This window comes from Trichosurus vulpecula, chromosome 3, assembly GCF_011100635.1.
Source record: "Trichosurus vulpecula isolate mTriVul1 chromosome 3, mTriVul1.pri, whole genome shotgun sequence".
NCBI lineage: Eukaryota > Metazoa > Chordata > Mammalia > Diprotodontia > Phalangeridae > Trichosurus > Trichosurus vulpecula.
The window spans coordinates 168722404-168750311 of NC_050575.1; the positions used below are offsets into that span (position 1 = coordinate 168722404).

The 27908-nt window shown below is 41.1% G+C and overlaps 1 protein-coding gene across 6 annotated transcripts in view; it reads right to left on the reverse strand.

Annotated features, from left to right (window-relative positions):
- Nucleotides 1-27908, reverse strand: part of BRD3 (bromodomain containing 3) — a 54825-nt gene continuing 26917 nt past the window's right edge. For 3 of the 6 annotated variants that reach the window (XM_036748570.1, XM_036748571.1, XM_036748569.1), the window contains exons 8-14: nt 23645-24016; nt 17143-17271; nt 14297-14488; nt 11198-11439; nt 6319-6611; nt 4634-4762; nt 3407-3618 (exon numbers count right to left, since the gene is read on the reverse strand). In XM_036748570.1, coding sequence (XP_036604465.1) covers nt 3503-3618; nt 4634-4762; nt 6319-6611; nt 11198-11439; nt 14297-14488; nt 17143-17271; nt 23645-24016 — 1473 coding nt within the window. In that variant the 3' untranslated portion in view covers nt 3407-3502. Of the gene's footprint in view, nt 3619-4633; nt 4763-6318; nt 6612-11197; nt 11440-14296; nt 14489-17142; nt 17272-23644; nt 24017-27908 lie in introns of all 6 variants that reach the window. The other 3 variants (XM_036748567.1, XM_036748568.1, XM_036748572.1) reach the window with 3 other exon arrangements.

The window sequence follows — 27908 nt, forward strand, 5'->3', positions numbered from 1 at the left end:
AACACTTTTTTTGTTGCTGTTTATTATGAAAACAAAACAAATGCCCCAGGAGAAGGGTCCATGATTACCAGTAACATCAAAGAGTACTTGCTACCTTTTTTTATTCAGTTGTGTTGAGGCCAGCATTGCAATAAACAAGCTAAAACTACTTTACATTGACTCATTTTCAGTAACTGACATTTACAGGAATATACTAGAAACGGCACTAAAAAGTTTAAGAAAAGAGTTACGGTAAACTTGCATGCACATCATACAGAAAAGTAACATTTTAAATATAAAAAAGAAAAACTTTCTGGAAGTGTTATGCCAGTATCACGGAATAGCGCTAAAACTGTACTTGTCAAATCCTACATTGTTGGTTTTGTGTCTTTTTTCTCCAAACAATTGTAAAAGATGTAAATGCTGTAAAAATGTATCTTTACAGTTTAAAAGCAAGATAATGCTGCCCAGTGTGAGAAATTTTCTCTAAGTAAATTATGAATTCTATATAAGGCCTGCCCCACAGCCTCTATGGTTTTATTTATATTTTAGAATAGCTTTTACGTCCTTTTTCGACCCCCTATTAAAAAGCTTTTTTTGTAGTGCCTCCCTGACCCCATCCTGCTTTTAAAAATATTCTTTCCCCAAAAGTGAAAATTTAAAATTGGTCTACAGTTTTCAGTACTAGAATGATTCAGTTTGATAACTGCAGTTTTCCTTACCACAGAGGAAATGGTAAATAACCCACAACCTGATACTGGGTTTGTTGGGAGGTTCCCTCCTCTCCTCACCAAGAAAAAAAAAAGTGAAATCAGTTTTGCAGTTTGCAACAGCAAAGACATAAAGTTTTAAAACTATAGCACCATGAAAATTCAATTGTTTGTGTTGACTATGCCATGAGTCAAATACAAAGTCAACAGATTCTTTCTGGATAAAGGAGTAAATTTTATTAGCTTAGGAGAGATCCCTGCCCTTTTTAAAACAAATTGATAATGAAATGCCATGAAATTTTTCACCTGCACTAATCTTCAGGATTGTGTAGATTTTCCCCCCTCTCATCTTCTTCACACAAGTGAAACTTTTTTTCATTTGTTGTTCATTAGTGACTATGGCCACAAAAGGAGGGCTCATAAGAAGCCACTATGCTCAACATCTCTTGGTATTTTTTGCAGTATATATTTCACACTAGAATGTGTGATTTGTTCTGTATTTAATAGATGTTACAAATCATACCATATTTAAGACTTATTTAGTTTCCTATCCATTCCCTCAAAGTAATAGTTTAAATATATACTTTAAATCTTTTTATAAAATATCTTTTAAAATCAGGGCAAAATTGTAAAACGGTAAACTAACAAGTTATTTCTAGTAGAACAAAGGTGAATAAAAGTTTTAGTCAACTGGCTCAGTACTCCCTTTTGCATGTTAATTTAAAAAACATCATCAAAACAAACCAAAAACCCAGTAGTTAGCAACTGATATTCCTTCATCCATTTCCTCATCACAGTATGACAAAACTTAAGGGTAGATGGTAGAGTCAGAGGAGATTTTTAAAAAAGTTTTCCTTACTAAATTAGCATATCATATGAAGATTCCACTGAAATGCTGGTGGATATCATCTAGAGATCCATGAAAAAATAGTCCAACCACTGAATGGCATATGTCAGTTCCCATCTAATACTCAATTCATTGATTTTATTACATGAAGCTACGTGAAAATGAGGCTTTGATACAGTAACTTTTGCGCTAAAGCGAAAACACTGGAGCAGGGAGCCAAAGTGGGGCCTGAAGAGGCAACGTGAAGGGGCCCAGGACTGTCCTGCCTTCATTGCTAGAAGCCTGATCTTTGTTGCCTCTGGGGGCCATACCATCATGCCAAAGGCCAGGGACTACAACTTTTATACAAGCTGGGCATTACCCTTTCATTCTTAGCCCATTGCCAATGCCTGACCCTCATCTGGGCAATTTGGGGCATCCCTGTGCTAAAGGCTGTGTGGCAGCCTGCTGGAAAGACAAAAACAAAACATAACCTTCTGTTAAACTCTGTATATTATTATTATTATTATTTTTTACAATAAAAAGTTAAAAATCAAGACTTCGATTTACTATACATTTTTTTTCTCAGATTACAAAGTTTATATTATATAACTGGGGGTTCCCTAAATTGATTTATTTTAAAACTGCCCTAAAGAGACCTGTGGCAAATACCAAAAAAAAGGAAAAAAAAAAGGAAAAACAAAACGAAATAACAAAAAATTTTTTAAAAAAAATGTGCTGCAGCTGGAAGTTACCTATACCTGTAAGTCTCTAAACTCTGTACAAAAAGAACCCAAAAAAAGTAGTAGTAGTAGTAGGGAGAAGAGGAAGAAGAAGAGGAGGAATAAGATGAAGAAGAAGAAGAGTACATAAACATGATTGAGCACCAACACAGGCAACAGGAAACTGTAGCACCTGTAGGTTAAAAGTCCAACATATTTAAATAGGGTCTTATCTTTTGTTTAAATCATTTAAAAAGGTCTGCATTTCTGCTGTTATTTTTATGCAGTTTCTTTGTTGTTATTTTTTTTAAAAATGACCAATGATGTTAATAAATAAAGTATTTATATATACATGAAATCAGGGAGAATGGTTATGGAGTGCGCTGCAGCAGTGCAGGTTACGCATTAGGCTGGACTGTCATAGAAAATTGCTGAGCCTTACAAAAAAAAGTCTCCTTTTTTTCTTTTCTTTTTTTTTTTTTTCTGTGTTGAGGTAAAAGTTTCAGTGTTTGGAAACCTGCACTGTGCATGACACAGCAGTGGCGTTCCCTCCTAGGAGCTCCCGTAGTCACAAGGATTGAAAAATTCAATACCCACACCCCTTTCCCCATCCTCCCACCCCCACACCCACTCAATTCTCAGGTTTGGAGCTGTAGCTCTTTCCCCTTTGCTTAAATCCAGCCCTGGTTCTCACAAAACAGGTACACTGTCATCATCCACCGCATGAGCGTGCTTATGGGAAAAAAAAAAAGATGATAGCATTGGATATTTTCATTACACTGTAGACTTGAGGTTAAGAATACTAGTGCTAATAACAAATACGACAACTATTTCCAAAGCTAACATCTTTTGGATACAGTACCATTTTACAGAAGTTTTCTTAAAAATTCCTTCTGGGGTTGAAGACCAGGTTGGGTGTAAGAAAAGGGATTTTTGCAAGAACTTTTAGACCACATCTTGAAGATTCTTCTATGGGTATATATCATTAGTATGAAGTTCTTGCTATCTCCAAGCAATCAGCTTCAGACAAGATTAAAAAGACTTTATGCAGAGTCAACTTCTTTTTCATAAAGTCTAATACACACACACAAAAAAAGATCTTTGACCTATTAAAGCAAAAATTGGAAGATATCATTTATAACACTGAATTAAAAAAAGAAAACCTGCACACCATGGAACAAAAGTAGTATATTAACCATAGAAGGGAACACTGCAGAGTTACTGTTGTGTGCGATGTCCATTTTTTCTTTTCAAAAGTCCAGAGTTTATTCTGAGTCACTGCTGTCAGAGCTGGATCCACTTGAACTGCTGCTTCCAGATTCTGAGGAGCTGCTGCTGCTAAGACGAGAGGGACCTCCAGAAGGGGCAGAACCAGATTTTTCTGATGGGAATATGCAGTGGGTTAGAATTCATTCATTCATTCAGCCATTTATTTATTTACCCACCCATTCATTCACTTATTCAAGTGCCTTTTGGATCCAGAGCACCATTATCATATGTTAGCATGCTCAAATTTATTGACCTCATGGTTAAAAAAATTAGTTTAAAAAAATACACGTACACACAAAAACCTGTACACAGGATGCAAGATAGGAGAACCACTGAGACATAGTGGACAATAAGCCACATTCTGGCAATCTAATTTTTTTGGAGAAAAAAGATTACACAAGAATAGAGTTAGTAGGAATGGTCAACAGAACTTGTCAGGCTCTTTCTAGGACACTGTTCAAAGCTAATTTCCATAATCTGAAGGAAATAAAAACCTAGGTTAGGGGATGATTTATTTAGTAAATCTAATCACGTAAAAAAAAAGATCACTAAAAAGTTGAAAAAATAAAATAAGGAATGGCTGAGGAGCTCATCTACTTACCTTAAAGATGAAGGTAAGAAGGGTGTGGGAATAAGCCACACCCTTCAGGAATTAGATAAAAAGAGCCATTCCCTGGCACTAAGTGAGGAATCTCCTCTGAGGACTTAAAAATAAGAGCATTTTTCTTGTGTCTTTATGACACAAGTCTTACAGTCTCTTATAGATCCCACTATCTGACAAACAGAACCACCACAATGGATCTTAATATATACCTTACCTTCCCAAATCATAACTGAATAAAATTTAGTCTTCTTGGTAATCAGAAGTGGGTATCTGATATAACTAAGCTTATAAGAAATCCAGGCTTGTAAAGCCCTTACCCCTTGGCAATTCGCCCCAAACCCCTTTCTGCTGTCACTATCACCAGTTTAAATTCTGAAGAGTAATGGAGAGGAGAGGGTTTGAGCCTTGACATCTGATACCTATGGTCCAACCAACCATCACTGTCTCCACCCTGCCCTCACCCATACAGCCCTCTCCAGTAGAGATGCAGTTCTCTATTGAAGAAAAGAAAATGCCCAAATACCTTTTTTAGCAGGTTTCTTGTTGTTATTTAGCTGCCCACTCACATCCTGTAGTCTCTTTTCTAACTCTTTCTTCTTTTCCTGAGCTAACTCTTCTTTAGATTTTGCTGCTTGCTTTTTCCCAGTTGCAGCTGTGAAGGAATATACAATGTCTGAGACTGTACAATGGAGGGGGCGATGCAAAGCAGAAGCCTGGCAAGGATAGTATTCATTTTATGGGACCCAGAGCCATGCAACTCTGCTGTAGTTACTTGATCACTGCTATGTTACTACATGGTCATTATGGGGCTCTCTGGATGCTTGGATAACCAAAGAGTCCTTAAACTGACTCCCAGGAAGAGTTTGGGCTTTGGGATAAACTCACTTTCCTCTGTAGCTTTTGTTCTAACATCAGGGTTTAGCGTCTTGAAAAATAAAAATATCCACATAGTAATTAACCACATAGTTAAAAAGGCAACTTACCATACAGTTAAATGGTCAATAGTTGTATTGTGGTTTCAGAATTTTGATTCAACTTTTCTGCTCTGGTAAAAATAAGCTATCCCACTAACATGTTCAGAAACCTCCAATTGCCCCCAAGCCTTAAGTTATTTTATATACTTTGTGAATTTATTTGTGAGGACACACAACTATGCCTACACACACGAGAACACAGCCTGCTGTTTTTTCTCCCCACCTCTGAAATGGAACTATAACCCAGGCTCTCTATGGGTTCACCTTTTGTCTTAGCAGACAGACACAATATGGGTTGAATATGTACTCACACTCCCCAGGACCACTAAGGCTCCATCAGTCCTTGTGATCCAGACCGTTCATTCACTGATCATCAGCCAAGATCAAGAAGCAATGACTCCCATGAGAGGAAGGGAAAAAGGGAGCAGGGGAGAAGAACGACATGGAGTAGCATGGGGGACCTTCCTTTGAAACATCTGGTTGGGGCCCCAGTCAAAAGCAGGATCTTGAACTAGACGGAAAACTGGTCTGGCCTCCACGAGGAAGTAGTTATGAAATACTCAATACAACAAAAAGCCAAAACCCAGATTGTGCCACTGCTTCTGCAAGTCCAGCATGGTCAACAGTCATGGAGCTGGGAAGGGAGGTACAGTGTAAGGATTCTTCAAGGTGCCCAGATGCAGGCAGACAAACTTTAAGTCCTAAATGAGGGAAAAGGGAGGGAATCTTCACCTGCTAAGGTCACAGAGGATCTACCCACTTAAATAGCAGCCCTGCTTCTTGCCACGTATTAAGAAAGGTCTGAGTTCTGGCACCCAAAAGTATGCCTAATTTTTATTCAAAAGCACTGGCTCACTGGTTGGCTAGTAGCAGAGTAACCTGGCAGGGGCTGAAATTCCTCTCAGCTCCAGTAGCTAGACAGGCTTTCATAGGCAGTATCGGGATCAGTATGAATAAGAAACACTTGACTAACATTTTAAATTAACCCCAATGGTCTGCCAGGAATGGTTCCTGCCAGCACCTGTAGCTGGCGGTATAAATGAGGAGGCAAAGAGAAAGAATAAAGTGAAGGAGATGGGATTTTTAAACAGGGCTAGGGTAGGTTGTGGGAAGAACAGGGTACATAACCACTTGCTCAGTTTCTCTTGAAACAAAGCAGAGTAAGGGCCATCGGGGGTATCTGGGCAGATGGGTAAGAGAGGGAAAGAGGATTAGTAGGGATTCAATCACTTACAAAATGGTTTTCTTTGTTTTTTCTGTAAACATGACTTGACATATCTCTCCAGTTCTCGCAAAGTGGTGGGTTTCAGAGTTTCAAAATCAATTTCTATCTCATCAGGATTGGAGTCCCTGAGGGAAGGCTCCCGGGACTGAATGATATGGACCACTCGGCCCAGTTTCTCCCCGGGCAGCCGATTGATGTCTAGGCTGAGCTGCCGCTTCTCATCATAGGTCATTGGCAAACCCTCTTCCTCCTCATCTGAGTCGTAAGAGGCAGATGCCTGCTTTCCACCTTTCTTAGGTTGCCTGGAGGTAGACAAAACACAATACATCTTTCACAGATTTGCAGGGCTAGGATCCAATGCTCCCAGAGTTCCTTGTTTTATCATTTTATCTTGAGAATGTACAAGGTCCAAGAGTCAGGGATCATTAGCACCTACCTTATGACACCTTCCGGCCAGATATGAACCCAGGTACTAGTTCTACCCCTACACAAAACATATAAGAATAGATGAACCTCTGGCTAGTCTGAGTATCAAGCTCACCTTCACAGTGTTCTGATTGTTGGTCTCTTTGAAAGACTTCTCTAATCTTTCCATCCCTGCTGTTAACTACTTGTGCCTTAACCTTTGCCGTGTTTTTTTTTTATGCCTCATGATGTAAGTCTTAACCAAGATCCTGATGTAGTATGCCTCTGGCTGGAGCACACCCTCCTACTAATGGTCAACGGTGTAGTGCAAAGGGAAGCACTGGATTTGGAATCAAAATTCTTGAGTGAGACTCTTTGCTGTGCTATTTTTTTTTACCTGTGCGGCTTTGGTCAATTATTTTCCTCTCATCTCTTACCTCCTGGCCTCCTTCAAATACCAGCTAAAATACTAACTTCTGTAAGAAGCTTTTCCCAATCCCCTTTAGTGCTAGTGCCTTCTCTCTGTTGACTGTCTCCAATTTATCCGGTCTACATCTTGTTTGGACCTAGTTGTCTGCATTAGACTGTGAGCCCCTGGATACTTGTTACTGTTTTGCCTTTCTCTGTGTCCTCAGCCCTTAGCATGGTGCATAGTACAGAGAAGGCAAATGGACTGAATGATTTTCCTTCTCTAACTTAGGAAGTTAGACTAGATCTCAGGGATTTCTTCTAACTTTAAATCCTATTATTCAATCTGGTTCTCTTGGTCCTGGAACACATCTATTTGCTGCCCAACTATAGTGGTCTCTTAGCAGATGCTGATCCCTTGGAATAGTCCCCAAAATAAAAAACCAAGGACTATGTGAGAGAGCAATATGTACAACACAGTCATACTAAAATGTCACAAGAGGCACCAAAACTTCTACTTTGAGAGGACCTCCCAAAGGGAATAAGGATTTGGTTTAAATGTAGGTTAATCATTATTAAGAAACAAGGTCTTCTGTACTATAAGTTAGAAGGTCTCAGTCACGTGGGTAAATGATATCCTGGCATGAGGAGAAATTGGAGAATGAAGGAAGCTCTCTGCCTTCACCCATACTCCCACCATCCTAGCTCCTCTTTCAACTCACTTCATTGAACTGATGGCTCTGAAACTATGTGTCAGTGGATGGAGGGGAACAAACAAGCATGATCGATCATGAGTCAAAGGATTTAAGCTGAAAGAGACTTTAGGAGATCCTCAAAGCCAATCCCTTCATTTTATTGATGAGTCTCAGAAAGGAGAGGTGGCAAGTGAGTAGTCAGAGCCCAAATAAGTAGCAGTCCTGTGACTGAACTCTATTACTCTTTCTCCTAAACCCCACCGCCTATAAGCTCCCGTACTATGTGGTAGAGTCCTCTGTGTGGCTACCAGGAGATCCCCAGCACTGTAGGAAGAAAGAACCAGGAAACTTAAAAGTCTAGATTGGAGGAAAGGCTGAGAACAACAGGGTCATCACCCTCAGGGACAGATGGTCAGGAAGAGAATGGGTTTCCCTACATGGGGATAGGTGTGGGTGTATGTAGCCACATACATATACATATATACATATATTTATACATATCAGCACACATATTGTATGTGTATATGTTTATATACACATACACCTATCTGTAGAAGTATTTATAATTATTTCACATGGAGAGGGACTACACCTGTGATTTCTCTGGGATATGAAATTCCCACCTGAAGAAAGTCTCTCTAGTTTCCTAGCTAGCACTTTGTCTTTAATTTATCATTTTAAGAGAGCACCTTAAGAGTGCTGAGAGGGTTAAGTGACTCTCCCAGAGTAATATGACCACTATATGCCAGAAGAAGGTCTTGAACCCAGGGCTTCCTAGATTCAAGCATAGCTTTTCATCCATCAAACCACACTGCCTCTCTACATAGAGATATTTATAAGACCCAGCTGCTTGGGTGAAAATATACCATGCTGTAATGTTGCCTGAATCAAAAGAAAACGACCATTGCCCTTCCTTCTTTACCCTAATCCTTGACCCAACTCTGGAAAAGAGCCCGAAACATTAAAATAAACAAACAAAAAAACACATTTCCCTGAAACTTCTAAACTACCTAGGTCTCTGTCAGTTCCTATAGGTTGGCAGTCCCCATGACCAGAGTTGTGTCAATAAACAGTCAGGTTACAGGGAGGCATCTGCTGTACAATGAAAAAAACACTGGATTTGGAAACAACCAAGCTCCCATTTTCAATCTGGCTCTGCTACTTATTAACTTGTGTGATACTGGGCAATTATTTTCCCCTCTCTGAGCCTCAATCTCTCCTCACCCCAATCTCCAGCCTCTTTCCAGACCTCTTTTTCCTCCCTTCATTGTTTTGGCCAGTTGACCAGTTAACCAGTTCAACTGTATACTATCCTCCATCCTTGAATCCTCTGACCTCCTGAATGACCACTACTCAAGCCCTGCTAATAGTCAACCCTGAGAGTCACCCCACCACCCACTTTCCCTGCAACTACCCTGGAGTTGCTAAATGTTGCTTCAGGAAAGTATGCGACCATGCCAACTGGGTCCAATACAAATTCATGGTATTTCTCTGGTCATATTACTCTAGGCTCTCACTACTACGCAGTAATCCATTCATCTTTTCTAACTTATTTTCTATAACAGTCCCCGAAATGAATGTTTGAAAACCTTTACTCTTTACTCAAGTCCCCAACTCCCTCACTGCCATCTCTCTAATCAGATGAACTTCACTTCCTACAAGGCCAGCATCATGAGTTCCCTTGACTCATTTATTCTACACCTCAAAACCTAACTTCATCACCCATCCTCTCTTCCCCTCCTTTGGTCTCAGAGGAGGAAGTGACCTTTCTCTTTGCCAAGGCCAACTCCCTACACTTGAGTTGTTGAACTCATCCCTTTCCTCTCTCTCTCTCCCTCCCTCCCCCTTACTCAATCTCAATCTCTCAATCTTCTCTGCTGCTTATGTGTTGATCCCCATAATAAAAGGCCCCTTCATTTGACTGTTATCCCCTCAACCTATCATTCTATATCTCTCTCCATTTTCATTATTAACTTCCTAGAAAATCATCTATGTTTGCTACCTCTACTTCCTCACCACCCACTAACTTCTCTACTCCTTGCTATCCAGCTATCACTCAACTTAAACTGCTGTGTCAAATGATCTGATGGGTTTATTAATTTTCCTCCTCCACTGTTTTTCAGCTTCTGATATAATTAACTAACCTCTCTCCTCCTGGACTTTCTCTCCTCCCTTGGCCTCCTTGATACAAGATCTCTCTCGGTTCTCTCTTCCCCATTTCCCAGTTGTCTTTGATGGATCATCCTCCTTGTCCTGCTCCATAAGCACAGCTTTCCCCCAAGCATCTATCCCAGGCTCTCTTCTATTAATTCTCTATATTCTCTTCTTTGGTAGCCTCATCTCTGCCCTTGTGTTCATTTATCATTTCTATTTAGATAACTTCCAAATCTATATATCCAGCTATAATCTCACATCTCAACTTTGGACCTGGTTCTCCGACTGCCTACTAGCCATTTCAGCCTAGCCCAAGGGCATCTCAAACTCAACATGTCCAAAAAGAACACTCTCATCATCTTCCTCCCTAAATGTGATCTTCTTCCAAATTTCCCCTATCTCTGTCAAAGACACGCCATCCTCCTGATCGCCTAGATTCAAAATCTTGGGAGTTGTCTTCGACTCTTCTCTCTCCCTCACTCTCCATATCCAATGGGTTGTTAAGTCTTGTTGATTCTTCCTCTACAAACTCACATCCATTCCCTTTTCTCCACCCACATGGCAACCACTCTGGTTCAGGGCCACATCGTCTCAACTAGACCTCTTAATCGGTCTCTTTTCCCAGTCTCTCCCTATGCCTCTGCATCCTTCACAGAGCTTCCAAAATCATCTTCTGAAGGCATAGATCTGACTTTGTCATATCCCTGGTTTGAAAATATTATTCTTCCCCACACACAATGTTAGAATTAAACTGGACTGAGCTGGTCTCTCCTGGACCCCTAAGTCTTGCCTAGAATGCACTGCCTCATCTTCACCTCAGCCTCTCAGAATCCTCTGCTTCTTTCAAGGTTCAATTCAGGCACATGGGAAGCCTTTCCTGACTCCCTCTAGTTGTTGGTGTTCTCTCTAGCATTTACTTATCTGTTTAAAAATTAGATCCCGCCGTCTTCATTAGAAGATAAGCTCGAGAATGGCAACTGTTTTGTCTATCCCATTTTTAAAATCCCATTGATTCTTTATATACAGTAGTCACTTAATAAATGCTTGCTCAGCTGAACTTGACTCCTAAAGCCAACTGTTTACGGACAAGCAGTCACAAGGAAGTTTAGCAGCTTCTTCCGGCTCCAAAGGCTGAGCCCCTCAAGATGACCTCGGCAGAGAGAGAGAAATGCCACCGGCCCACACTCCAGTCCCATGTTGGAGAAGCCGAGCTTCCGGGAGCATACCTGCTTGCTGTCGTTGTACTGTTGGCCTTTTTAGCTGGTGCTTTCTTCTGCTGGGTTTGTTTGGTTGGCTGAGCCACCTTTGCTTTTTTCTCCTCATCGGCCTTCACCTTGTGCTTCTCTTTCTCCTTCTCTTTCTCTTTGTCCTTCTTTTTCTTCTCTTTCTCTTTTTTCTCTTTTTTTTTCTTTGGTTTATTCACAGGCGCCTGTGACAGAGCAGCTAGCTGCTCATGCACCGCCTTCAGCTGAAAGACAACACCCAGGAGAAATGAGAACAGGGAGAAGGCATTTATAGGACAACTACTAGCAAAAGTCTATGGGGAAGAGGAAGACAAATGGGAACTTGCATTGTGACTTTTGAGAATTCTAAGGCTAGAAACCCCTTTCAAAGGCCCCTTCAACCAGACTGGGGTAGTGGAAAGAGTGGGAGACCTGGCTTCAAATCCTGGTTCCCTGCTTGTTATTTGTGTCACCTACAGATTAAACAGCTTAACTGTTAGAACCTCAGTTTCCTCAGCTGTAAAAAGATGATGAGACTGTATGAGGTAACTAACAAAGAGTTATTGTGAGGAAAATGTTTTACAAACCTTGAGGTACCAAATAAATAAGTTTCTTTTATTATTGTTGTGGTTCGCCAGCCTGAGGCAGATGTGCATGTAGACTCCCCCTTAGCCTTACACATCAGCAAGAGGAAGCTGGTTCAAATGCTGGTTTTAGGAACCTAGCTATCAAATGCCCTTCCCATCAGGAAGATCTGCCTGAGGCATAACCCATATCCCTTCTGTTCATAACTGAAAGCAAAGATCTCTCTACAACTTGCTTTAAATGTATGTGTGTTCAGGCATTTTTCAGTTATATCTGACTCTCTATGACTTCCCATTTGAGGGTTTTCTTGGCAAAGATACTAGAATGGTTTGGCATTTCCTTTTCCAGTTCATTTTACAGATGAAGAAACTGAGGCAACAGGGTTAAGTGACTTACCCAGGGTCACACAGCTATTAAGTATCTGAGGTCAGATGCGAACTCAGGAAAATGAGTCTTTCTGCCTCCAGGCCTGGTGCCCTATCCTCTGTAGCACCTAGCCGTTCCTTGGTTTTAAATAGCCCGTGAAATAGGAGACAAGTGTGTCCAATAATTGCTCAATATAATCAAACTAATAGCTCACATTTACATAGCACTGAATGGTTTACAAAAGCACAGTAAGGAAAGTTACTCTGCAAAGGCCAACTTGCCGAGTTGTAAGGAAAGAACTGCAAACCATCTATCGCTGGTCAGAAATATAAGCAACTAAATATAACCAAGACCTTGAGTCAGCTTCCCGTGCCCCTTCTGAATGTGGTTTGTAGGAGGGTGGGCATGCATGCCTCTGTGGCTGCTGATTAAGCACTCTTTGGGCCCATCCCCTATGGTGACCCATGTAATGACTGCTACTGATAACAATTATTAGGGTTTCCCCACCTCCCAAACATATTTCAAAGATGTAACTTGTGGTTATTGATTCACACCCTGCCAGTAGAGAGACCACAGTGGGCTTATTAGCACAGGCTAGAGAATAGCCCCTGGTCAAGGGACTGGACTATGCTGGACTAATGGTGGAGAATATATGAATTTTACTGATTCAATTTGGAGGAGGGGGAGAAACAACACAAGGTGCTCCCATGCCCAGAATATTCCTTCTCTTCATTTCCATCTATTGGAGTCCCTTTCCTGATCCCTCCAAGTCATTAGCACTCTGTCTCCCCTCCCTACAAACCACTTTTCATTTATTTATCTCTGCATCACGTCGCCTGAGTAGACTTTAAGTTCTGTGAGGGTAGAGACTGTTTCATTCATGTCTTTGCATATTCAGCATCTAGCAACAGTGCCTTGCATATAGTTGGTGCTTAATAAATGATTATTTAATTGAATCAAACTGGCAAATGGCTGAGGACTACTGGCACAGCTGACTGGACTGGGGGTGGCTGCTTAGAGTCTGCATGGTCCTTCTTAGCTAATATTGTTAACTATCAGAGGAAAAATTGCTGGTGGAAGACTAACGCCAGCAACTTATTTGTTTTATAACCCAAAAAAACCCATAAACAATAATGGACACTGTTGTTCAGTCATTTCTGTTATGCCCAACTTTTCATGCCCCCCCCATTTGGGGTTTCCTTGGCAAAGATACTAGAGTGGTTTGACATTTCCATCTCTAGCTCATTTTACAGATGGAGAAACTGAGGCAAACAGGGTTAAGGGACTTGCCCAGGGTCACACAGCTAGGAAGTATCTGAGGCCAGATTTGAACTCAGGATGAGGAGTCTTCCTGACTCCAGACCAGGCACCCCACAACTGATATTACACAGCAGTTTAATGTTTGCAAAGCATTTTGCATACACTGTTTCACGACAATCCTGTGAAGTAGGTACCATGGGTATTGTTATTCCCTTTTTACAGATGAAAAAAGTAAAGTTCAGAGAGATTAAGCAATTTGCTTCTAGTCACACAGCTAGTAAGTGCTGGAGGTAGAATTTGAATCCCAGTCTTCCTAATTCCAATTCCATTCTATTTACTACACCATGCTTTCACCTCGGTAAGATATGCAGACTACATTTCTCTAAATAATATCTGAAAATACGTCCTCTCCAGATATTGCCCTAAGGCTTGGGATCCAAAGCTTGGGATCCAATGAGTGACAGTGAAGTGGTCTCCAAGATTTGTGTATTTTCTTGTACCCTTCCCACATGAGTTAGTATGTCCATGTAAGATTGTAAATTATTCAGTAAACTCTTCAATCAGATCATCTTAGTGGGATGCTCTTCTGTTTTCCTAGAAAAGGTTCCATACTGAATAAGGAAGATGTTCAGACCTTCTACAAAATATCAATTTGTAAGAATTTGTTAAGTGTGTACCAGGCACAGGGCTAGGTGCTTGGGAAAGGAAGCCAAAAAGTGAAAGCATCCCTTCTCTCAAACAACTTAGATTCTGTCAAGTTGCCAAATGAGCATACAATGGTATTGCTTTTTTAAAAAACCCTTATTTCCAATTGTACACTGAACATCTCCTGAACTACACATATACACACACATCCCCCTCACTGAGCTTTTTAAGTGACACACATCCCACCTGTTCCTGGAGTTCTGCCAGTCTGGTTGCTCGTTCTTCTTCCGAATCTGAGCTGTCCGAGTCAGACGAACTCTCCTCACTGCTGTGGCTGCTCTCCGTGCTTTTACTGACCACAGGTGCAGCTGGGGGTGCTGGAGGTGGGGCCTCCACAGGTTCATCAGGCATTTTTGCAAACCTCATCTCAAACACATCCTGCAGGATTAGCAAAAGGATTGTTTCAAAAGGTACTGAAGCACTACCATGACCCCACTTTAGAGTTGGTGTTCTTGTTACTCCTCTTCAGCTTTCTCTGAACCATTTCTCTAGCACACTGAACAACCCAACCTGATAACATCCTCCCTGTGGTTGGCTAGATAACTTATCTTGATATCTCTTAAAATCAACAAGTGTTCTCTGTGTCAGAACCAAGGTCCTTCCAGCTCAGGATCCCGTCTCTGAGAGAGACACCAAAGGATGGTTATAGGGAGTCCAAAAATTGCCTTAAACAATGTCACCTCAAGGGTTAGGAGGTGCTAAAACCATTTATTCATGACTTCAGCAAATACTTAGGGACCCATCATGGCAGGGCCCTGTGAGATTAGAAATGCTCCCCAGCCTCAATGACCTTACAATCCATCTACCCTCAATAACCTGCTACAAAAAATTGATCATCCATGAAAGCAACTGAAACCTTCTGAAACTAATTTACATTTTTCAGCTTGAACATTCTCTCTAGTTCAGTAAAGAGCTATACAGTTTCTCATCATCCTGATGTATCAAAGAGGACACATTTCTGCCTGTTTTACAGCTCTGTCCTTTTAGTTTGAATGGGATTCCACAATACCGGGTTTGGTGACCCAAGTGTGCGTTCATCTCCTCTCCACGTCCTTTATCATTTCAGATATTTTAATCGTATCCCAATTTCAGCTTTCCTCCTTCCAAGTGGAAGAAGTGTTTATAGTCTATGCCTTTAAGGCAGCACTGAGATCCCTGGGGGCTATTTGAGGAGAAAATGATGATGAGAGAAAATTCAGTGAGAGGGCTATCTGATGAGAAAACCTATATTCAGAATACAAACATCTATCACTACCAGTTCTCACTGTTTAACTTGGGTACTGGCTTTGGGACTTCTACAGTCACCCAATCATTTCTAAATGAAAAAAAAAACATGCTATTCCTACCCCTTAAAACACATTGAAGACATTTCCTTTGCTAAAGCATGGGAATCTGATTTTTATCATTCAATTTTTATAACTAGCCATTGTAACAACTAATTATAGTCATTAGTAACTACAATTAATTGCATCTTAAGGCCTATTACTAATGAGCACTTTTCATAGAATTAAAATTTGACCTGATTATTTCAACTACCTTTCCAACACCCCCAAAATGTCATTTAATCTATGTGAGTCATACAACCAAACTGCTGTCTCTCTTCCTTGAGGATCAATCAACTGACCCACAACTACTGGCTGAAAGCCTTCCATGCACCCAGTATCTCAGTCTCTTCCTGCTCATACCTGGTATATAATAGTGGTAAATTCCCCAAGATGTGTTTTCCTTCCTTAAAGCCAAACACTACTGCATTAATGAAGTACTTAGGACAGAAAATCCACTAATGGGAGAGTATAGTTATGAAAAAAGGGCAGTGTTGGCTATGCCCTTCCGGGCAGTGCCAGGTATTAAGTAAGAGTGTTATCTGTGCTGCCGATTTTCCCACCCAATTAAGCAGATAAAAGGTTGGTATCTAATGTAAGAAAGTTATGACCAAATTTAGGGAAAACATGGAAAGTACTCCAGGCATCACATGTCCCTTGCCTAACAATGTCTTCTAATTTCCTCTGTCCATAAAGAGGTGGTACATGAAGTATAGCATCTCAATTTCCAAATGTCTGATTGATTCTTGCCAATATCTCAGTTGGTTTCCATTCAGAACTTGGCAGAAGGTCCTAAAGAGAGGATATTCGAATACTGCACAGACTAGTTAAGAGGGCAAGGGAAGAAAAACCAAGACTATTTTCCCCCACTGCTACCCCGCAAAGATTCAAATTCCTTTAAAACTTACCAAAGTATTCTTTAATAAGGTGTCACTTAAAATACTGGTGCTGCCCTTTTGGTCTTGGTCCTTGGCAGTGGTGAAATTTTCCATGAACCAAAGTAACAACACATTTATACAGCACTTTAAAGTTTACAAAGTGCTTTCCCTAAAACAACCCAATGAGATGGGTAGGGCCAGCAACATTAGTCTTTTTTTTTTTTGCCTTTTTTTTTTGGCAGTGCAATTGGGGTTAAATGACTTGCCCAAGGTCACACAGCTAATACATGTGTGAAGTGTCTGAGGCCGGATTTGAACGCAGGTCCTCCTGACTCCAGGGCTGGTGCTCTACTCACTGTGCCAACCTAGCTGCCCCACCATTAGTCTTTTATAGACAGGCAAAATGAGAGTCAGAAAGGACAAATGACCCGCCAAGAGCCGAAGATTTATCCCTGTAGTGAGCGAAGGCTCTCCTCCACATCATAGAGTCTCTTTTTCTATTTCTTCACAACTAGACTGTAAGCTTCCTGAGGTCAACAGCCCTACCTTAAATAGCAATTTTTTAGTTATCTCCCTTAACATCAGGTGCAGGGCAAAGCTAGGTTGCTTAAAATACCTATTGATACATTTAACAAAAACTAAATTTTATGGCATTTTTCTTCAGCCTTTCCTCAGTTTTGCTTAGCTATTCAGCAGATTAAATGTCTCTCAAAGTTTAGATCTATGGATGCATCATGCACACATTCTTCTTCAGCCTAGAGAGTGGGGAGGGAGAGAGGGGTGCTTTTGTTCCATACTTCAAGGAAACAAATGTCTTTATTGATGGCTTTACCTGAAGTTTCCTGGCCATGGCCACCACCTCATGGTCCGGAGGATTGTACTTGTAGCAATTCGAGAACATTAACCGTATGTCGGCTGCAAAGCCTTGTGCATCCTGGTACTCTCGGCTGTCCATTTTCTTCTGCAAACACATAATCAAAATGGGGTAAATGTGTGCAACTAACTGATCATGTCTTGATTTTATAATCTCTCATATGAGGGTGTTCCGAGATTGCAGTATTAGATGTGTATATGTATTAGTATAGCTAGCTACGTATCTGTATCCAAGAATAATGTATCCAAGTTAACACACATAGAAACAATTACATAACTGTAAGTTCATACTTGTCACACGTTCCAGGGGCATAAGGAAGGACTAAATACTATCTTCAGTTTGCAATGGGGAAACCGAGGCTCAGAGAAGTTAAAGATCTTGCTCAAAGTCAATAAAATGAAACAGTTATTCAAGGTTAGAACCAGGACTAGACCGCACATCTCCTAACTCCCTACCCTAGGTCACTGATCAATTCATTAAATGACTTCCCAAAGAAATGAAAGGAGAATTTTATTTTAAACCTGAACGTCTTGTTCCCAGACAATGTATTTCAGTGTTTCAAAAGGAAGATTGGTAGGCTATCCTCTCTAGATTGTCTCAAAATAAACAAAGATTTAATTCGAAGTAAAACAGCAAGAAATGAATTCTTCCCTAAATTGAATTTGCTAAGATTATAGACTTACAAATAGGAAATATGCCAGAGATGCTACCCTGATATGGTCTGCTGTGATTCTGAAGAAGAACTCAGAACGGCAGTTTTCTCTGTAATTTCACAGCAGAATTTGTGTATCACAAGATTGCTTTTTTCAATTGACATAATGATGTGATAAATCTGTTTTAGCTTGAATTAGTGAACAAATTAAGAAATATATCTTCTTTGACTCAACTACTTTTGCAGAAGGCTTAATAAAGTTAGGCACTAATTCACTGTTTACAGAATTGGAATCCTCAGACTTAAGAAAATCTTATTATGTCATGTGTTAGATGGCAGCACCTATGGCCAAAGTAGGGTGTTGTGGCACAGTTCTATTAGACATTATAAATACACTCCCTGTCACCCCCTCCACATACACATACCAAAGAAAGAAGAAATGGAGATCCAAGTCCTGGAAAATTAAGAGCAGGGTTGAGAATTTCAGATTTAGGAAAAATTCCTGAATCTGAAGGTGGGATGAAGGGAATGGCCAGGGCCAAGTACTGCAAAGAGTGCAGGAGCACTCCTAGAATGCTGCTAGGGTGGCCTTAATTGGAATCTCTTCCTCCACCGAAGTGTTCAGCTCTCTAAATTGTGATTTTGCCTGTTGTTGTGAAGTCAATAGGCAAACAGGGGTTGTTTGTTGGAAATCCATCTTACTGTCGACTTTTAGGGAGTCCATCCAGTCAGTGAGGGATACTGACAGAACAGATACTGAATCCAAATGACACTGATTTCTATAGTACTCATAGGAAAATTGAACTTTCTGATTAACTAAAGACAAATTTTTGAAGACTTCAAAAACAACCTGTCAATACAGTCCTCAGCTCTCGGTTCTCTGTACTACTACAGGAATGGCAGTTAGTATAGATCGTTCCCTCCCCTCTCCCCACCAAAAAAATTATGCTTATTTTGTTGGGATGATCAGTCTTTAGCGAAAATAACTTTACACTTGGTTTAGATGACTATTAAAGTGAGTCTGTACTCTCTGAGCACCCAATGATGGGAGGAACTACAACAGTAAGGGATAAACTGGATTGGGATTAAAAACATGCTACCAATAATCCACAAAGCAGATTGAATACAAGATAATCCAGAGCAGACTATAGGGCAAAAGTTCATGTAAAACAAAACTCAGAGAGAGCTAGACAAATTTATGTAGAGTATGATTGCTATCTTTAAATGACTAAAGTGTTGTCATGTGAGAAATGGATTAGGTTTATTTTTGTGGCTTCTCAGGGCAGACTAGAACCTGCTAGAAGTTACAACCAGGCATATTTTGGATCAATATAAGGGAGAACTTCCTGACAATATAGAGCTGTCCAACAATGGAACAGGCTGCCTTGGGAGCCTTCATGCTCCTAGTCGCTAGAAGTATTTAAGAAGAGGCTGGATGTCCACTTGTCATGGATACTAGAATAGACCCCTAGGCTAGGTAGAGAATTTGCCAAATGATCTCTAAGATCCCTTCCAAATTTGGGATTATATGGTTTAAAAGGCAATATAGCAGATATAACTGGGTTGTGTGTTGACATATTGCTCTAATATGGGCAAAAATTTTGGACTTGTGCCATAGTCTGGTTAAGAAAAATGCACCTATGATTTCAGGTGCCACTTGAAAATATGTCCCTTCAGAGTTGATGTTCGCAAAAGTCTCAGAGCAGCACCTTCCTGTGAAGCTTTCATGGATTTCACAAGCCGGACAAAAAGTCTTTTAGAGCTTAAACTCAAACCTAGACAATAGCCACATACTGAGTTTCCCCTCTTAGCTTATAAATTTCTGTTTTGAAACTGTGATTATCCCAAATTTTTTTTTAAATCATCAAATCACTAAACAAAGAAAAGATTTTCTTCTTTGGGCCTTTGTGGTTTTGAGGCCATAGTTAATAAATGTGACTTAGGCATCGTTTCATTTGGTTTCCTTGGTTGGGGGAGAGGGGCGGCAAAGGATATGTGCTAGTGCATTATCTTACATCATAACTAAGGATCTAAAGCTCTGAAAAACCAATTAAAATGGAAAACTAAATTTACTTTCCAATATTTTCTTATCCTTGCTTCCGGGGCAAATCAAATCCCTAGACTAAGTTACAGTAAATGACATTTTGCTTTGGCCCAAACTCAATACCCACTTTATTACCCCACTGATAATGTGAAGTCAGTGCAATAACAAGTGCCCAGGAAAATTCGTACAACAAAAGGCTATAAAGGAGGGATGGGGGGTGGGGGTGGGGAATAGAAATCAACCTCTTCCTAAAGCTAATTTGGTGATTTTTCTAGTATCCACCTGTGATTGTCCACCTGGACAAAGATGGTCATGACAAATGTTACTATGATACTTGTAACAGGATTTGAAAATGTTCATGGCATCCTTGGAATTCATAGTTTCTTGTCACAACCTGACCATCCTCCGCAGTTTTGTGGCTTAGGAACAAAGACCTTAAACATTAAATACACGTGTTGAGTGATGAAGAATTATGAGGATTAGCTGGCATGTCAATCTTTTTTGCCTAAGTAATGCAAAATGGAATTGCAAAACTAAACCACCTCAACTCTTTCAAAACACTTCAGCTCTGACCTCAAGGACCAGAATTGAAAGGACTCTCTATATACATGCATACATGTCCAAAGGCAATAGGTTTCTTTTTCTTTTTTTCTTTTTGGGAGGAGGAAAGGCAGGGCAGTTGGGGTTAAGTGACATGCCCAAGGTCACACAGCCAGTAAGTGTGTCAAGTGTCTGAGACCAGATTTGAACTGCCCCAGGCAACAGGTTTCAAGGGCAAGGCAGGATGGATGCTAACTCATCTAGTAATATTTCTTTCTCTACCAGGCATTAAGTCAACAGAATTGGGACTGAGAGATCAGAGGATCAGGGTTTTATAGCTAAAAGGGACCTAAAGGCCAGCTAGTCCAACTTCTCTCATTTTGCGGAAAGGAACTTGCCTAATGTCATTTAACAGCTACTAAGTGAGAGATCTGGGATTCCAGCCTAAGATCTCTGATTTCAAGTCCAAAGCCCTTTTCTCACCTCCACAGTCAGATGCAAGCAAAGGGCTATCTGTGAGTTGATTTTATCCCAATCAGAGCTGAGAGTGTTGATTATATCTAATAATCTGATCCTAAACTTACATGTGGGGCAGAGGTTTGCAAAAGCCACAAAAAAAGCCTTTGACAAAGCCAGTGTAAGAACCTATAATGTCCTGCCAGGTTAACTCAGGATTTTGAGGGTAACTACCCTATGACAGAGTAGTTTGGTTTTCAGTTTTTGAAGGGCTCTGGTAGCAAAGACAAGAGGAAAAACAGCATGAACTGTCTTTTGTAGCTCTAAGAGCAGAAACCCCCAAGAACACTTGACTTCGTGAATTAGCACCTGCCTCACAGGTTACTTCAGGCATCTATCACACCTGTGCTTATGTTTTGGAAGAAACTATTGCACCCACTTGATATCCAAATCCATGGACACGGCATAGTGCTTGGCATACATGGTAGGTATTTAATGAATGCTTGTTGACTGATTAAGCTATTCCACACATCTGACAAACCCCAAAGATCTGTTCTTCCTTAAGGCTGTCTTATATTTACATAGTATATCTCTTCTGATGGCCTCAAAACTGTAACATGAGCTGAAAACTGAGTCAGTTAGAATTTGGGGTTCCAGTCCTTGCTCTACCATTAACCAGCTATATGAACTGGGGCCAGTCACTTCCCAAACTTGGACCCTAGTCTCAACATTTGTCATATAAAGGGTCTAGACTATATGAACCCTCTAAATCCCTCTGATCCAGTGATCACTTCATTCACCCTTTTCACATCCCTGTGATGTATAAAGATAGGAAATGTCCTCATCTTATAGATGAGCCCAGATAACTGACTAGCTTACACAAAGTCAGTATCAGAGTAGAGATTTGAAAATGTTCAAATTCTAATATTAACTGAAATCTGAGCTGGCCACCCTCAGTTGGAAGGGTGGGAGGAACCTGGGGCTTCATCTATGGAAAAGCAAAACCAAGACCTGAAGACAATGAACAAATATCACATAATTACAACATATTTTTGGAACCAAGACCAACCTTACAAGGGAGCCTAAAAAATGGTAGACCTCCATTATATAGCAGTTCAAATGTAGAATCTGATATGCCACAGGTGAAGCCATTCCCCTATCACAGTAAAACCCCACTCTAAAGCAACCTAGATAGCAGCTGTTTACTCCATATCCCCACTCCACCCAATGGCATAGTAAACCATTAAATATGGTTTTTCTCTATTTTGGAGAAGCCATGTTCAGAACTTACAAAAGTAAGGTACATGCTGAGGAACTGAGAGGCAATATCGGGAAGACAAAACACTGTTCAAGTTGTAGTTATCGTCAAATAAGTTTGACAAAGGCCTGTGATTAAAGATTTAGGCCCTATGGTCAGCAAAGGGAAGACAATGACTCCCCCTCTGTAAAGGGCAGAGCTCAGGCAGCCACTCCAGGGCTGCTCACAAAAGGTCACATGAAATAGACTGTTCAGTGCTCCGACTGCCAATGGCATTCTTCAGAATGTGAGCAACAAAAACAGAGTTGGATTTAGGCTGGAGCTTAGAAAGATGTCCACTGGAACTGAAATGCTGCAGGGGACAAAAATTCTCAATGAGAAACTCATATGTTGTTCTAGCCAAAGCACAGGAAGAAGAAAAAAAATCAATATTCATGTCAACAAGCAAGGTCACAGATGGCTCGAACTCCATGAAGATCAACCAAAAGTAAAGTCAGAAATTCAAAATCCAAGTTTGAGCCAAGAAGCCTTAGCCTCTGTTTCTATCCAGTTTTTTCTTTACTCTTGCTTACCTAGACTCACTTCTGTTCCCTGCTTAGACCTAGACTCTACTCAACCCCTAAAGAGTTTACAGCTCCTACCCTCATTTCAAGGAAAAAACAAATAAACAAAAAATGATCCCTCATTTCACCTCGCAAAAATGGAAGATGGACTCCACCTCCCTGCCCTGCCCCAGCCTGACCACCACTGGCTTGTTCAGGGCACCAACAGTGACCAGAAAGACAGGTCTGTGAGGCTACAAGCAGGAGGTCTGTGACATTTAACACAGTAGGTGTACCTAGAACAAAGAAACTCTGGATTCCTTACCCTTTCTGACAAGGACTCCCCCCGCCCAGAAGCCTGAAGACAGCTGACCCTCTGACAAGAGGATGTAAGTCAGTAAGTTAGGCAGAAAGTGGCAACTATATATGGTTAATACATGTTGCTAATAACGATTCACATTAACTTAGCACCTGTGGACTCAGGATGTCAAAGGGCTTTTTGTTCTCAATTATTCCCATGTTACAAGGGAGGAAACTGAGACACAGCGTTCAATGTCACACAGCCAACTAGTGACACTAGTGCCCTACATCCTTGAATCCTCGCTCTTGTATTATAATTCTTAAGCCATATTCTTCCCTGCCGGCATGTGGTATAACAAGAGCCGACGGTCAGAGCAAGAAGCTGTCAAGGCAGCTGAGGTCTCAGGAAGGAAATGGGGTTCGACAGTTTCAAAGAATGGGGTTGAAGGGGAACAAGATCACCAACCAACCGCCCGGTGTGGTTTGGGTGCAGGGGAATGGACTGTCGGTGGTCCCTTCCAGCCCCAGAAGGCCTAAGGCAATTCTTTCAGCAGAGATCTCTGGGAGGTTCAAGATCCCCTTTCCTAAAACTGACCCACCCCATGGAGCTGCCTAAAAGGTCAGAGAAAGCTCCAATGGGCTAGACACACGTTAGACGTGGCACATACTTTAACAGTACTGAGATCCATGGGGTGTTTGATAATATCGTGATAATCATGGAGTTCCAAAGCCTCTGCATCCACAGGCTTGTAAAACGGCCAGGCGTAGGCAGCATGTTTCTTAGAAAGCATCTCTTTGAGGATGCTGTCACAGTACTTGAGGTGCTCAGAGAGTTTGCCCTTCTTCCCCGCGTGCTGGGGGACCTCCCCATCTTCTAGATCTTTCTTTGGTGGTTTAATGGGTCGGCCTCCGCTCTCTCGTCGGGCGACCACCTTGGCCTGTTTAGGGTCTGACAGCGGGGTAGGCGACTCACTCCGGCTGGCGGTGATTGCTGAGGTTGTCGGCGTAGTCGTATCTGCTTTTCTCTTCACTCCCTTTTTCTGAAACAAAGAAGAGAGGGGAAGGATTTGTGAATGGCAGCAACAACAAATATCACTATGACAATAGCCATAGGATCACTGATGGAAGGGATCTTAGAGGTTATCTAATACATGTTGCTAATAACAATTCACATTAACTTGGCACCTGTGGGCTCAGGATATCAAAGGGCTTTTTGTTCTCCATTTTCCCCATGAGGGGGTAAACTGAGACACAGTGTCCAGCATCAGGGTTCTTTAAGACTGTCCAATCCCATTTCCTTCCTGAGATCTCAGCTGAATTAGCTGCTTCAACAGCTTTTTGCTCTGATCATCAGTAGTTGTTAAACCTGACTTAGGAATTATAATACAAAACTAAGGGTTCACAGATGCAGGGCACTAGTGTTAGGTTATCTAATTCAAACCCCTTATTTTACAGATGTGAAAATTTAAGCATAGTCTTCTACTCTCAATGCTGGTGGATTGACTGCCACTGCTCTACAAGGCAGACATGCCTACTTAAACCACTTGGAGGAGCAGACAGTCACCTGCCAACAATGCTTCCTATGAGATCTGCCTTCCCACCATGCTGTCAGACCCTAAGTAGGCCAACGTTGTCGCCCGATGAGAGAGCAGAGTGTAGCGGCAACCACAATGGCACACCCCGGATGGCTGCCAGTGCAGGTTCTTTTATCTACTTTACTAGGAAAGCAACTTAAAAGGAGTCAATGATATTTTTTAATTAAACAGAAAAAATACAGAGAAGAGAAGAGGGCTCTACTGCCTGAATCATAGCTTTACATCCACCACTGAATTGAGAGAGCCTTTACTTCTGAGGAGTCGGGGAGTTCTGAACATATGGCCACTCAGAGTCTCAACCAGGGAATCATAAGCAAGCCCCCAAAGCAAAAACTCACCTCTCAGAATACATACTCTTTAGGCTCAGTGCCTAATTAGAAATTAACAAAAGGTGTGTAAGCCTCCCTTCAAGAAAGTAAGCTTCCCTTAATGGACTCCACATGAGGCCTACTGATGGGCAGGGAAAATCTCATTCCCCCTTATACCTTACACAGAGGCTGATCCACCAGCACATGGAGAAGGGCAAATTCTCCAAGCACCTAAAACACTATGACAGCATCCCCAAAAGATGCTTTCTAAGAAGATGGGTCTTTCCACCCATCTTTCATCTGTACCCTCTTACATGTCTTGTCTCTCTCAATTACAACGTGAGCTCCTTGAGAGCTGGGACTGTCCTGTTTTTCTATTAGCACCCTCAGTGCTTAGTGGGGTGTTTGGTACACATAGTAAGTGCTTGATAAATGTTTTTTTATTCATTAAGAGATTTACCCAAAGTCTACCCAAGGTACTAAAGGCAGAGCTGGGACTGGAATGTGGGTCCCCTGACTCCAAATCCAGCACTTTTCCCACTGTACCACTTTTTTTTCCCAATGAGTTCAGCAGAAATGATCATGATCACTTGCTAGATAAAAAGTAATGCAGGATGCAGCATCCCAAAAAAATACAAGAAAACAGCCCACTTTGTAAAAGCCCCATTGGAATCCCTGGAACTCTCCTAGAAAATAGGGCCCATGTCTGAACAGCTATCAGTGTTCACCAGGGTTCTCAGCTCTACTATGAAATACATAAGGTCAGAGTCCATATTAGTTGTTATGAGGACCAAAAAGCTATCTCACGGATGTAAAGTGTTGTGTAAAGCTTAATATTCAGTCGTTTTTAGTTATGTCTGATTCTTTGAGATACCTTTTGGGGTTTTCTTGGCAAAGATACTGGAGTGGTTTGCCATTTCCTTGTCCAGTTCATTTTACTGATTAGGAACTGAGGCAAACAGAGGTAAGTGACTTGCCCAGGGTCACACAGCTTCTAAGTGTCTAAGGCCAGATTTGAACTCATGAATACTCATCTTCCTAATTTCAAGCCTGTTGCTCTATCCACTGAATGCCCTGTAAACCTTGAAGCACTATGTAAAAGCTATTGTATAACTGTCATTATTATCCCCCTACAGCATTTAGCCTGGGGTCCTGATGCATAAAGAGAGATGCTTCTTACATATTTGTTGAATGAATGATCATCTCCCATCTACAGAATACTGTGTTACAGATATAAAGAAACAGTTTCTGACCTCAAAGAGTTTTTCGTTTAGTTGGGGAAGTGAAACATCTATAAGTAAAAAGTGAAGCAGCACATTATAGAGGAGCCTGGGGTCCAAGGACTTGGGTGCCTGACTCTGCTACTTACCTGTGACCTTGAGCCAGTCATCTAACCTCTCTGGGCCTCTGGGCCTGTAAAAGGGAGGGAAGTTGGACTAAATGACCTCTAATGACCCCTCTAGCTCTAAATCTATAATACTGCGGATCTTGGACTTGAGGTCCAGAGAGAACTATGTTGGAATCTCACTTCCAACAATTACCAGGTATATCATCCTTTAAAAAGTCACTTTTTTACTTGACGCCTCCGTTTCCTCATCTGTAAAACAGGGATAACAATGCTTGCGATATCAACCTCACAGGGTTATTGTGATGCTCAGATGAGACAATGTTGGTAAAACACTTTGTGAAACTTGGCACTATAGAAATGTCAACTCCTTCATATTATTATTGTTATAAAAGGATAAGTAATACAAGAGAGCCTATATTAAGTACCAAATGCATGATATAGATACCTCCAAAGGAAGCCATCACAAGCCCTGGCCTCATTGGGGAAAGCTTCAGGGAGGAGGCAGGATTTGAACTGAGCATTTGATAGATGGGGAGGACTGGAGGAAACAGAACGGGATGGGCAATGGCCAGGGGAGGGGAGGAGGCATATATACAGGATGAGTACATAACAATGAACAGACTGGACTGTTTGGAGTGGAGGAATTATGGGAGGAAGCAGCAGAAGGTAAGGAGGGACAATTTGGGAGAGACCAGATCATGGGAAGCCCTAAACAATAACAGCAATGAACAATGAAAACAGTTCTTTTGTCTCAGGCTGGGAGCTCAGAGAAGACCCACCCTGTAGTGGTTCTCCAAGGATGGTCTATGGACGAGCTGAGGTCTTCTAGAGTCCTTAAGATGCTTCTAGGCAAGTCTCTTATACTATGTAACCATGTATACAGTACATTAATAATTTCCTTCTTACCTCCCTCACTGGTTTCTTAACCCAAATTGCAAAAATTAAAAGTCCTTATTCATTTGGGTGAGGTGTTTTTGTTTTTTCTTTGCAGCAAAAAGTATCAATAGGTAAAACCGGGGGCCTGTGAGATCTGTTGTTCTGCCAAAATGGTCCAACAGTCCCCAAATGTCTGCAGATTACAGTTAAGAGATAGGTTGCTAAAAAGCAGTATTTAAGATTTCAAGTGCTCTGAGCACTATGAACTGAAATTTGCTAACTTCTCATTGAAGGTGGCAGATAACTAAACTTACAAAATCCCCAACATTTGGTCTACATGTGGTACACAGATGAATTTTAGCATATTGATGGTTAATGGCTAAAGGTAGCTGCCTTCCCCTTCTACAGGATAAACCATGACAACTACTTCTTTCTCTGCTTAAATAGGTTTGTATTTACTTTGGAATTCTGAGTGTCAGTGGGTGAAGGAGGAGGCCAGAAGGATGACCATCATATAACTGTTTCCTAATCATGTCTCCAGTTGGCCTGCAAGTTCTATGATAAGCATCTTTCCACTACCTTGGTAAGCTCCCCAAGGCTAATGATTCCCTTCTGTTTCTTCAGAGTACCTATACCATTTGGCACCATGCCAGCATATTCACTTTGGAGTGAACCAAGTGGTTTTATTAAGTTGTAAGCCAAGACAACTAGGTGTTAATAAATGACTGTTGAACTGAGTTGCATTATCACTACGAGCAATTATAATAATATTGATGATGAGGAGGAGGAGATTTGTTCACCCTTC